General features: G+C 38.2%; 1 protein-coding gene across 3 annotated transcripts in view; it reads right to left on the bottom strand.

Moving 5' to 3' along the window:
• Positions 1 to 327: 327 nt before the first annotated feature.
• unc5cb (unc-5 netrin receptor Cb) overlaps positions 328 to 13,105 on the bottom strand; it is a 225,672-nt gene continuing 212,894 nt past the window's right edge. For all 3 annotated transcript variants that reach the window (XM_077243784.1, XM_077243785.1, XM_077243786.1), the window contains 5 exons: positions 11,399 to 11,632; positions 5,148 to 5,297; positions 4,088 to 4,252; positions 3,267 to 3,445; positions 328 to 1,511 (listed from right to left, as the gene is read on the bottom strand). In XM_077243784.1, the coding sequence (XP_077099899.1) occupies positions 1,352 to 1,511; positions 3,267 to 3,445; positions 4,088 to 4,252; positions 5,148 to 5,297; positions 11,399 to 11,632 (888 nt within the window). In that variant the 3' untranslated portion in view covers positions 328 to 1,351. The remainder of the gene's footprint in view (positions 1,512 to 3,266; positions 3,446 to 4,087; positions 4,253 to 5,147; positions 5,298 to 11,398; positions 11,633 to 13,105) is intronic.

Here is a 13,105-nt window from a genome sequence, read left to right on the forward strand (position 1 = left end):
TCACATGGTACAGGAAAAGTCCTAGTTTACAAGTTGTAATTACAAGTTCTAAGAGACACTTTTTACAACATAATCTCCTACTTATGAGTAACGACATGGTGTGAACACACATAATATGATGAATTCACCCGACTTGGACTGTAATCAAACAATGAACCATGTATTTTAAATTATTATTTTTTACATGGTGTGACAAATCCAGGATTTATACTGACCCTTGACCATATTTTCACCTTTCTTTTTCTCTGTAAAGCTGCTTGTGAAGCAATGTATAAATAAAACGTCACAAAACACATACACACACAAAAAAAACAAGACGCATCTGAATTCAGTGTTGCATATAAATATAATTTATTACTTGTTTAAAAATTCTTTCTTACATTTTGTACAGAAACTTCACAGAGGAGATGCAAGCTTTCGCAAATTACATCATGAACGTGCCATAAAAGAATAAGTAACATCCTCACTATAAATATAATAATCGCATGATTGATTGATAACTATGGAAAGCGACTGCTAGCATGTATAATTAGTTTGATAAAGGATGCAGAATTTGCATAGACAGCTTTATAAATCTGAACAACAGAAGGTGGACGCTGGAAATCACAAACACTCAATGGCTATTAGTTTAGTTTGTACAGTTATTTAGACTGCAGCTCTTCGCATGCATCCATCGGTGAACGTCCTCTGATCCATTAAAGTCGCAGCGATTCACATGCCGTAATGAAACCCACGCCGTACAAAAGCAACGTGATTATGATGAACGTATGCGTGACGACGTGTGTGTGTGTGTGTGTGTTCCTGAAAGGCGTTGAACATCCAGGACTGAACCGCACAGTCGCTGCTGAAAGAGTTTAGTCTCTACTTTGTCTTTCTCTTCTAAATTTCGATTACATACAGATCACTATGCAACAAAACGCAATTAATAATAAAAAGTAATAATCATCATAGTAACACTGTTAAACTTTACAGTTTGCTGTATATACACAGGAGGCTGGACGTGTCGTTACAGGCTCTGTCCACTGGATGGCGCAATGAGACCAAAAACAAAACAGATATGAAAGGAAAGGAACGTATAAATAAAGGCATTTTCCAACACGCGTGTTTTAATCGCCTGCAAGCCGCTCCTGTGTCCTGGTCATGTGACGTGTCCCGGTTCTGGTCATGTGACGTATCGGGGAGGGCCGAGGTCCAGTATTTGGACAGCAGAAGTCGCGTTTCCTAAGAAACTGATTCGACGAATAGAAAAGCAAACTGTACCAGGAATCGTACAGACTCTTCCCTAGGGATGTCACCTTGTTTTTGCGGATTGAACGTGTTTTGGAGCAGGTCTGCCGTCGTCACGGTGATGTCAGTGCTCGGTTGCCATGGAAACGATGTTCTCGTGGCGGCCCATCTCCTCCAGAACGGCGGCCAGGCGGTTCAGGTTCCCGTCGGGAAAGTGTTGAGCTTCCCACAGGTCCAGGATCACGCCGGTCGGGCTCGACTTGGTGGCGAAGTAGTTCAGATACCTGATCACACACACACACACACACACACACACACTGGTCATCAGTATGAGGAACATTGATGTGTGTTTGTTAATGAACATTATTACACTGAGAGAAACTATAAATGTGCATTCTAAATAAGTTTGAACAAAAAGTTTATTTCATTTAGGCACATGGAACTTCTGCTGATTTAAAAAAAAAAAAAAATTACAAATGACATGGAATAATGTCATTATTAAAATGAAATGTGAAAAAAAAGTAATCATTAAACCAACAAAACAAACTGAAAAATTATTAAGTTTTCATTCATTATTTAAGGTTATTTTCAATAGCTTTTAACATTAGAACATGAAAAAAACATTGTCATGTACAGAAATAAATTAATAACAACTGAAATGAAAATAAAAACTATGAAAACGTATATTAGTGATGCATGGAATCGTCGTCACAGCAGCAGATAATTCACAATAAATAAATAACATTCCAATTAATTGTGGGTCGTGAGAGATGAATCATTGTGTTGATTTTTATAGAGACAGAACTCAAGGAAAAACCAAACGTGACAAGAGCACCACCTAGTGTTCATTATATAAAAGTCAAGTCACCTTTATTTATATATACTGCTTTTTACAATGCAACAAAGTTTGTTTCTAGAAGAAAATGCAATTTTGCAACTTTTACTTTGAAGTACACTGTATAAATATTAATTTAAAAGCAGTGTAATATGATCTCATATCAGAGAATGTATCATTTTCTAGGGCTCTGCTCAGAATATTGATATGATACATCATCATGATGATGATGATGCACGTATCGATACTGTCGTGCTTTTGAATGTAGCCGATTAAAAGCTCGAATTTCATAATTTGAATCATTTAATTAATCAACAAAAGTTATTTTTCGCAGATTATATCGCTTTAACAGACAACGCAAAATGATGTAAAAAAATGTCGGTTTTGGTGAGTGTCCTCTTAACACCGTTGGTTACATCTTAAATCACATGTGACAGTATAATGAGAACAGGATCCATGCACTAGCTCTTACAGTAATGACGGACACATATGGCTGCTGTCAATTTTGTTGTCAAAAGATAGCGTATTAATCCAGATTCCTTAATATTAAAGTTATGTATTTAATATAGTCAGGACAAAAATTCTACCTAGTGTTATTATACATTTATTCAGTTTCTATAGTATATTTCTTAATACTAGTGCTAGACCTATTCAACAACTTTTCTATTGTATTTATTTGTGCTACTTTTTTTACAATTTAATTCAAAGATTACAAATGCATCAATGCGTCACACGAAACGTAAGGTTTTGAACAGAAACGCCAATTGTATGATGAAGTTAAGCGAGACGTGATGTGAAGAAATGACTGTTTGATGCACATTCCAACTCGAGAGCAAACTGTTAAATACTAGATGTTTAAAAGAGTTTGAGAAAACTAACTTAAATTTAAGTTAAAACATTCCATAAAAGCAAAAAATGTAACAAGTTTTGTTTAGTCAGAGCATTGTTGACACGCTTCAGTGTCACTATAATTATCATTTCAGTTATTGAGGCAGAGACTTTCAAAGCCATTCTAAGCTTTTTTGTATTTCATTTAACTCGTTTTTTTAATGACAAAAACTAAACTGTTATAACACTACGGTTATTCAATAAACAGATATTACTGTTACTTAACTCTGCTCAAAAGAAATTTAAATTCCAAATTGATAAATATCGTGACGTTGGTGATACACAGCCCTGATATTCCCAGTGTCATGTGACTGACCTGTCCAGGTGCAGTTTGTGCGCCAGCATCCTCCAGTCGTTGCCTCGGGTCTGAGGAGCGTCCAGACTCCCGCACAGCTTCTGCCGGATGGACAGTGGGATCCTGAAGGCGTTCGGACCCACCAGTGCCGTGATGTTACTGGCCGGATCCAGGAGAGACGTGTCGATGCACTGAGAGTCCTGCACACACACACACACACACACACCATCAGATTCAGACACAACACAACACACTTCCTCCTCTGACAAAAGCTTTCAGATTTTGAATTTAAAAAATGGGGGGAAATGCATGCATACAATTTCTAATAAATGTATAATTAACATTGCATTCATAAATTCAATACTCATACAATCAATAGCATTTAAGACAAAGTTTTGCTGAACCCAGAATTTATATTTATTGCTTTGTTAAAAATATGGTTACACTTTATTTTGTGTTGTGTCTTTGTTACAGTGTAATTATACACCTGAGTAATAATTAATGTACTTACTCCCTAATCTCAACCAGAACCCTATAGTTTTGTGGTTTGTTGCATGCATTCATGCACAATTTACTGTGGTAACATGTAACACTGTAAACTAGTGTTACCCAAAATATATATAATAATAAAGTATATAATAACTGTATTTCCAAATAAGTATTATAATACAAATGTAGCTTCAGGCAGTACAGTAAAGACGTCAGTACCACTTCTCTTTTTTTAAGTTCAAATCCACCAACGTTAATCTACTAACTCATAACTGCTTTGTTGGACAAAAATGGTGGATTATGATTGGTCAATCAAATCATATAGTATGTTTTGGTGTGTTTGTGAGGCTGACCTCAGCCAGGGTGGTGTTGAGCTGGAAGATCTGGCCTTCTCCCTCCACCTGTCTCACACACAGCTTACAGGAGAGTGTGAGCGTGCAGGAGCTGAAGCGCTCCAGGGTGAAGCTGCAGTGCAGGTTACGCTGAGATCCACTCCACACCTGCTGGAAGGAGAGCTCCTGACACACACACACACACACACACAGCGTTAACACTGCTGAATACTGACCAGAAACACCAGCTTCAAGATCAGATATCACATAGTGGATCAAAGTGGCATTGTTGAGGGGGAAAAACAACAAACCGTATAAATGTGCGTGTATTTAGCTCTCCTCACCCCACAACAGTGTTATTTTTACTTAAAGTTTTAGTAATTTTGTTGTGTTTGTCATTTTAAATGACAATATTTTTATACATTTTACTTGTTTTAAATAATTTTGATTTTTAAATAAAATTTCTACAAATTGAAGTAAAAATGTGTCTAAACAGATCCTTTAAACAGTAAAAGTACTAATTATGTGGTTTACTTGAGTAAAAATAGAAAAGTACGGATGATTCAAGTGTGCAATGTAAACAAGTGAAATAATATACTATATAGTATTTAAAAAATGGAGAAAAACTTAATTTGGGCAAAATTCCTAACTATTTTAAGAGTAACGCTATGCAAACATAATAGTTTTATATCATTTGAAAATTCATTAGTAATTTAATTTTAACGGCATCACAACACCAAAGGAAATTCAAGGCTCATTTTGATGGGATCAGTGAGTCGTTGACTCAATCGAGTCAGTCTGATTCACGGATGAATCATTCAGTGTGATTTGTGAACCAACTCAGCAGATTCGCTGGAAAGAATCAACTCGTTCATGAATCAGTGATGTCTTCAGATCCAAATAACGAGGAACGAGATGTTTTTTTAAGCAATGTAGTGGAGTAAAAACTACACTATTATGCTTTTATTTTGGAAAACTTTTACTTCACTACATTCAAAAGTACACATATTTAAAAAAAATATACTTAAATCCTTAGTCCCTGTCCAGCCCTGGTTTGGAGAGTTTGGCGAGTGATGTGTACCTGGTATTTGGCGATGAGTTTGCTCTTCCAGAGTGTGTGTGGGACGTCGTGCAGCGACAGGCGCAGGTTGTGTGTGCTGTCCTTGAAGTTCAGAGACTTGGGCTCGTCCAGAAGCTTCCCGCCCATCTGTTTCTCCATCTGAAGCACCTCCTGACGGACACACACACACACACACACCGTCAGCGCTCAGCAGGAACAAACACGCATTCATCTGCCATCAACTCACACTTTTTTCATAGTTAGTTTGCGATTCAGTAGAATGTGCTGTGGGTTAATATGTCGAGGGGTAAGAGAAATTATATTCATATCATTGTTTATATTCAGATGATGTTGTTGCTTGCCTGCTGACACCTACACTACATCTGCTGCGAACACCCACACACACACACACACGACCGTGAGACTTCAGTTTGCCAAGTTAAAGGCTGCTCATGATTGAACTAGTCACGCTGCACTTCTACAAACAAAAAGCAGCAAACTACTTTTAACACTTCACAATAAAGTTGGATACATTAGTTGACAAACAGAACTAAAGCTCAGAGTATTAACTAACAACTTGTAGTATTAAAAATCGAACTACTTGTAGAAATAGGGTTATTATCGTGAACTAAAACTAGATTAAACTACTATTAGCATTTCTGTGAATTAAAATAAAGCTGAAAAAATTACATTACATACATTAAAATCACATTACATTTTTGAAAATTAGAAATGTCAGCTTGGTGATAGACTGAAATTAAGTTTAAGTTGAAGCCCTCAAATTATTAACCGAAAATGGACAAAAAATAAAACTGAAATAAAACAAAATTAAACCTTAATAGCAATATTAAACTTAATAAAATGACAACGCACATAACAAAATGACTACATTTTAGACTAAAAATTAAAATGAAAACAAAATATAAAAACCAAATTATTAATTAAACTAAAATAACACTGTGTAGAAATAACATTTCCCAAGATGCTATTCATTGTTAGTTCAACATTAAACACCCTAAATTTACACTAAATACAACTAATAAGAATAGAAAACATGATAAAAATGATTTATACAATAAACTTGAAAAAAAAATAGCGATAAAAAGTTATTTAAAAATGCAAATAATCAGTCATACATGAGAAGTGAAATCATGCACAGGGAATCAAATGAATGAATCACTGAATCATTTTAAACTGTTTCTTTTACATGAATCATCTGAATGAACTGATTCACTACATAAATCAGAGTTCATATTTGTTAGAAATAAATAATTCTCTTATTTTTATAAAAATATTATTATTAATTCTTCTTATTAATATAGAGCATATATATATATATATATATTTTTTTTTTGTAATTTAGTGTTTTTATTTATTTTGAAAAAGTTTGACAATATTTTGTAAAATAATTAAGAAAAACTTATATAACTACTAATTCCCCTCTAACCCCCACCCCTTCCCGCACCCACCCCATTGCACTTCGGGACATTGAGCAGTATCCGATTAACAAGGGATAAAATAAAATTAATTTAGAGAAAGACAAATAAAATAAGGTTAATGACAACACCCATAAGTAGCTGCAGATTAAGTAGACAAGAATTTCTTGACTATAGATATCCAGTTCTTCCACATCGAAAAAGTCCTAGGGTTAGCGTGATTGGTCCGAGCAGATGACAGCTCCAGGTATAATATCTCCAATAAGGAGTGAAGCCAATGTTTAATAGAAAGGTCATGTGGAGGTTTCCAACGTTGAACCAGTAACTTCTTTGCAGCAGTCATGGCAGCTAACCAGAATATCCGTACCTTCTCACATAGAGGAAATTGAGAATTGTCATTCAATAATAAAATAACAGGATCTTTGGGGATACAAATCCTCGAAGCCTTGTACAAAACATCAAGCACCCCATCCCAGAATTTTTGCACATCTGGACAGCCCCACAGCATATGTACCAAAGTGTCCACACATCCCGGTCCACAGAAATTACAATACGGGTGGGGTGATAGACCCATTACATGTCGTATGCGTGTGGTAAGATATGCCCTGTGAATAACTTTAAAATGAATGAATTGGTGGTTCGGGTTCGTGGATGCATGGAATGTATTATCCCACACTGTATTCCATTCAATTGTCCTGTTAGAAACGTTCAGATCTAATATCCAAGACCTAGCTTTAGAAAAATTATCTGTATTAAGATTTTGAAAGAAGAGTTAAAAATATGAAACAATTCCTGTGCTTGGTGCGTTTCAGATCCAATTCACCACCGGGTGAGTATACAGATTTATACCCATAGGTACCTTATGGGTCTTTAACACGGCACGTAATTTGAAATATAAAAATAAAGTGTTATGAGAAATATTAAATCTTTCTATTAAGTCACGAAAATCCAGAATTGAATCTTCCCCTTTTATGTCGTTTAACGTTAGGATACCTTTTGTAGACCAGGAGGGCTGTACGAAAGGTTGACCGCCAGAAAGTAAGTTCAGATTGTGCCAAATCGGAGTATGAGTGTGCCATAAAGTTTTAGATGCAAAACAGGCTTCAATCTTTTTGAATATTTGAAGAGTGTAGGAAATTATAGGACCATAATATAATGAGCATTTCCTGTGAGAAAGGCCTGAAAATAAAAAATCTTGCCATCGAATTGGTAAAATGCGCTCTTTTTCTAATTGTTTCCATGAAGACTGTGCGCTCGAATCAAACCATTTCAAAACTGAGAGCAGGATAAAAGACCAGTGGTGCCATTTAAAATTTGGGCAGCCCATTCCACCTTTTATTTTACTTTTTTGAAGTGTAGACCACTTAATGCGGGGACGCTTTCCATTCCAAATAAATTTTATTAGTAAAGAGTCCAACTTTTTCCAGTAATTCACTGCTGGGGGGAGAGGAAGCATAGAGCTAATAAAATTAATGCGGGGCACAATATTCAGTTTTATTGTTGACATTCGGGCAGATGGCGATGAAGGCAGACAAATCCATCTTTGAATTTCCGACTCAACTTCCCCATAAATAGACATATAGTTAACTTTGGAAATGAGGGGTAAAGTGGGTCTCAACTGAATCCCTAAGTATTTGACTTGTGTTGAAATCTGAATATTATTTGGAATAGAAAAATTAAAACCATCTGAATTGAGAGGCATTAAAATAGTTTTAGAATGATTCATTTTAAACCCCGATAATGTGCCAAATTCGTCTGTAATTTGAAGGGCGTTAGGAAGTGAGCGTTGTAGATCAGATAAAAATAGCAGAGTATCGTCGGCATACAAAGAGATAAAATGCGTTGATGAGCCTAACTGAATCGGGGTAATAAGTTTACATTGTCTAATATACTGTGCCATGGGTTCTAACGATAAGTTGAACATAAGGGGAGAAAGCGGACACCCATGTCTTGTACCTCTGCAGATATTAAAAGTATCTGAAATGAGTCCACCAGTAGAAACCCTGGCCATGGGATTAGTGTATAGAGTTTGAATAATTTTTATTAAATTGTCACCGAAATAAAACTTCAATGTATACCATAGATAGCTCCATTCCAGCCGATCGAAGCTTTTTTCAGCGTTAATAAACAGGAGGCCGCTGGGTGTTTCTAATTTCTCGGATTCGGCAATGATATGTAACACTCGACGAACATTGTCAGAAGCCAAACGACCCGTAATAAATCCTATATATATATATAAATATATATATGTGTGTGTGTATATGTGTGTGCCAGTGTGTGTCTGGGCTGCTGACTTGTGTGTCGTTGAGACAGTATGTCTCTGAGACTCTGATGTTGTACTCCAGCACGGGGCAGTTTGCGTTGTGTGTGTATATGTGTGTGTGTCTGTGTGGGCCAGTGTATGTGCGCTAGTGTGTGCAGGGGTTACGGCAAAAAAAAATAGCCTTTTGACTGAAAATATTTTCTCTGCAAAACCCCATTCCACAGCCCGTCACACACCCAGTTTAACAGCAATTTTTCCTTCTTGTAATTAGGAGTATAGCAATTATAATAAGAATTCGAAAGCATTAGTATTCGAAAATCGCACCCCCCCCCCACATTCTCACCGGTAAAACGCGTTCGCTAAAATTCCGCTCAGACATTACATTTCTCTGTACTATAGCCTACGTGTTGTAGCTGTTAAAGAAAACGCATTTAGTTTTTATTTATGTTTAAATAGATGAAATTTAAAAAATAACATTATATTAGGCTATGTTGATTATATGAAAAGTGAACAGCATGAGTAAGATAGAAGATGAGGATGATAGAATAGAAGATGCGCAATATATCGGGAGACATTTGGAGTGGGTCAGACACAATTTGACCACTTCATTAAGTTTTGCTTTGTAGAAAGCCTTTCTTTAAAGTGAATTTCGTTTTGTATAATGATGTTTCATCAACCAATTGCCTGGATTTAATAAATGAGAAGCAAATATAGCAGACAATATAATCAGGACGCGGAGGCGCCGACGCGATCACACAACTGGAGCGCGTCTCGAAAACAAAGATTCTAATTATTGGACAAAAAACTTCCTCACATAATAACCTAGAATACTGTTTAACACTTGATGCTGCTCTGTCAAGTCCTCGTCGTCGGTTAGGAACCTGTGTGTGTGTGTGTGTGCTCTTTGATACCAATCTTTCATTTGAAAGTCACATGTCTAGTATCTGTAAAACAGCATTTTTCCATCTTAAAAATATATCTAAATTACGTCATATGCTCTCAATGACAAATGCGGAACAATTAGTTCATGTGTTCATGACATCAAGGCTAGATTATTGTAATGCTCTACTGGGTGGTTGCCCTGCACGCTTAATAAACAAACTACAGCTGGTCCAAATGCAGCCACTAGAGTTCTTACCAGAACCAGGAAGTATGACCATATTAGCCCGGTTCTGGCAACACTGCATTGGCTCCCTATTAAACATTTCATACATTTTAAAATTCCGGCCAGTGGACACGACCACAACGCATCCCTGAAGTGTCAGCAGAGCTTGTGTCAACTAGACTCGCCCCTGTGAAGGCCTCATCGACACGACAGCAAACTCCTTACCAAACTCGTCCCCATACACGCGTGATGACTCCGATCTTCAACCAGATGAACTGCATTAATGTTCTGATCCAATCTGACCTCTGACCTGTAATGCTGCCCGAATCATAATCTTACACTGTTCGTTCATTGGCCAGAGAACTGAGTGACTGAGTCTGGTTTCTCACAAGGTTTTCCTCTCCATTTCGTCACCGATGGAGTTTTGGTTCCTTCACTGTCGCCTTTTTCACCTTTGTCGCCATTGGCTTGCTTAGTAGGGGACATTTAATTTTATATTTAACAATATTATTATAACATTTTCCTCTTATCTCTGTAAAGCTGCTTTGAAACAATCTGTATTGTAAAAAGCGCTATATAAAAAAGGTGACTAGACTCTTTTGTTGTACTCTAGCACAGTGCAGTGTGTGTGTGTGTGTGTGTGTGTGCAGCTCAACTTCAGTGAGTCCTGCGTGTCGTCGAGACAGTAGACTCTGATGTTGTACTCCAGCACAGTGCAGTGTGTGTGTGTGTGTGTGTGTGTGTGTGTGTGTGTGTGTGTGAGTGTGTGCGCGTCGTCGAGACAGTAGACTCTGATGTTGTACTCCAGCACAGTGCAGTGTGTGTGTGTGTGTGTGTGTGCGCGCGTGCAGCTCACCTTCAGTGAGTCCTGTGTGTCGTCGAGACAGTAGACTCTGATGTTGTACTCCAGCACAGTGCAGTGTGTGTGTGTGTGTGTGTGTGTGTGTGTGTGTGTGTGTGTGTGTGTGTGTGTGTGCGCGTGCAGCTCACCTTCAGTGAGTCCTGCGTGTCGTCGAGACAGTAGACTCTGATGTTGTACTCCAGCACAGTGCAGTGTGTGTGTGTGTGTGTGTGTGTGTGTGTGTGTGTGTGTGTGTGTGTGTGTGCGCGTGCAGCTCACCTTCAGTGAGTCCTGCGTGTCGTCGAGACAGTAGACTCTGATGTTGTACTCCAGCACAGTGCAGTGTGTGTGTGTGTGTGTGTGTGTGTGTGTGTGTGTGTGTGTGTGTGTGTGTGCGCGTGCAGCTCACCTTCAGTGAGTCCTGCGTGTCGTCGAGACAGTAGACTCTGATGTTGTACTCCAGCACAGTGCAGTGTGTGTGTGTGTGTGTGCGCGTGCAGCTCACCTTCAGTGAGTCCTGCGTGTCGTCGAGACAGTAGACTCTGATGTTGTACTCCAGCACAGTGCAGTGTGTGTGTGTGTGTGTGTGTGTGTGTGTGTGTGTGTGTGTGTGCGCGTGCAGCTCACCTTCAGTGAGTCCTGCGTGTCGTCGAGACAGTAGACTCTGATGTTGTACTCCAGCACAGTGCAGCTCACAGGCCCGAAGATCGCCAGCTTCAGTCTCTTGGATGAGTTGGCGCTGACGGAGCGACCGACGAGACAGTACGTGCCCAGCGTCTCCGTCAGCATGTGACACGCTTCCTCGTCCATCTGGATATAACAGGGTGTGGTGAAGTTCTCCTCGCCCACGACCACCACATCCTGAACACACACAGACACACACACACAACTCAATACACATCACACATCTTCAGTGTGTCTGATGTGAAAACACTTGTATCCCATTTACAATTATTCCTTTAGCAGACATGTAATATATATAAAAGTCCCTCTGTAATTAATTTGATCCCTTAAAACTCATATTTGATCAACAAAATGACATTTACATGTTTTTTCCTGAAAAAAAAAAAAAGGTAACTCTACACCCTTGCCTCATTTAGTATACACGGTTCTATAAATATGCAAATTAGCCCCGCCTCCACACTTACGAATTTACACATGGTTTGTCTTAAAGCATATTAAAAACACCACAGACATATAAACAACACTAAAAGCACAACATTTCACTCGACCAATGGCATTATATGAATGCATGATTTGGGACTATTTCTATTCTAAACATTTAACTCGATTTCGCTTCTGTTTGCGATCAGATTATTTTAAGCCACTAAACTCCAGGAAAGTTTTCAGTGTAATGATCCAGTAACTGATCATTAACTCCTTCAAACAATCAGTCCAAAAGAGAGCTAACGTAAAGAAAACCAGGCTGATTAAACCATCAGAGAACAGACTCGCAGTGACATTTTTCTGAAGAGACACATCCCTAGCGCTCTCGATTGGATTTAAGCACAGACACATTTCAGTACATTCATGTTTCCACACACACTCAGGATAATGTTTATTGATTGTGAATGGATCTGTGTGCTGTAGTTTATGCAGTCTCAGGTCCAGGCGGTTAGTTTAGGGTTCTGCCCAGTATCATAACTTGACTTCTCTAAACTGCTCTTTGCTGTTGCACTGAACACACACTGTACACTGTGAATTGAGCGCATATTTTAAAAGTTCATTATTATGGTTTATTATTTCTCTGTAATATAGAACAATGTTAGTTGTTAATATTCTTTCTCAGCCCTGAAACTCAAACCATTTTCCGATGTTAATAGTTTGTAATAATTTTTTTAAATGTGATATTTAATGATTTGAGTTTTTCTTGATGCATCTACAGCTTCAGATACTGGATAACTCTTATTGGCCACAAACAGTGTTTATAACAGCAGTTCATTCTGCTCAGTGTGAATAAATACATGCGTTAGTCTGAGTGTGTGAGAGTGTGTGTGTGTGTGTGTGTGTGTGTTCACATTACGAGCTCAACACTGAACGTCTCTGCGACAGACCCGCTCTCTGTGACCTCTGACCCCACGCTCATGCTGGTGTGTGTGTGTCTCTCATTACGCCGCTGGTTTTGCAGCTGGGAAGCGTCTCCATCTATTAGCTCTAATCCTGACGCTCACACTGTCATTAATTTCATCCCATTATGGACGAGAGAAAAGGAATTAAAATACTTTATAGTCGGCTTGGCCGTTAAACAGCAGCATTATGACTAGCCATTAGCCTCTTTAACGTATCCTGTGGGAGCGCGGGATTTGAGCGCGTTAGTGAGATAATTAGCAAACA

The sequence above is a fragment of the Siphateles boraxobius genome, unplaced genomic scaffold, assembly GCF_051911475.1.
Source record: "Siphateles boraxobius isolate OS27281-9 unplaced genomic scaffold, OSU_SipBor_1 25, whole genome shotgun sequence".
Lineage (NCBI taxonomy): Eukaryota > Metazoa > Chordata > Actinopteri > Cypriniformes > Leuciscidae > Siphateles > Siphateles boraxobius.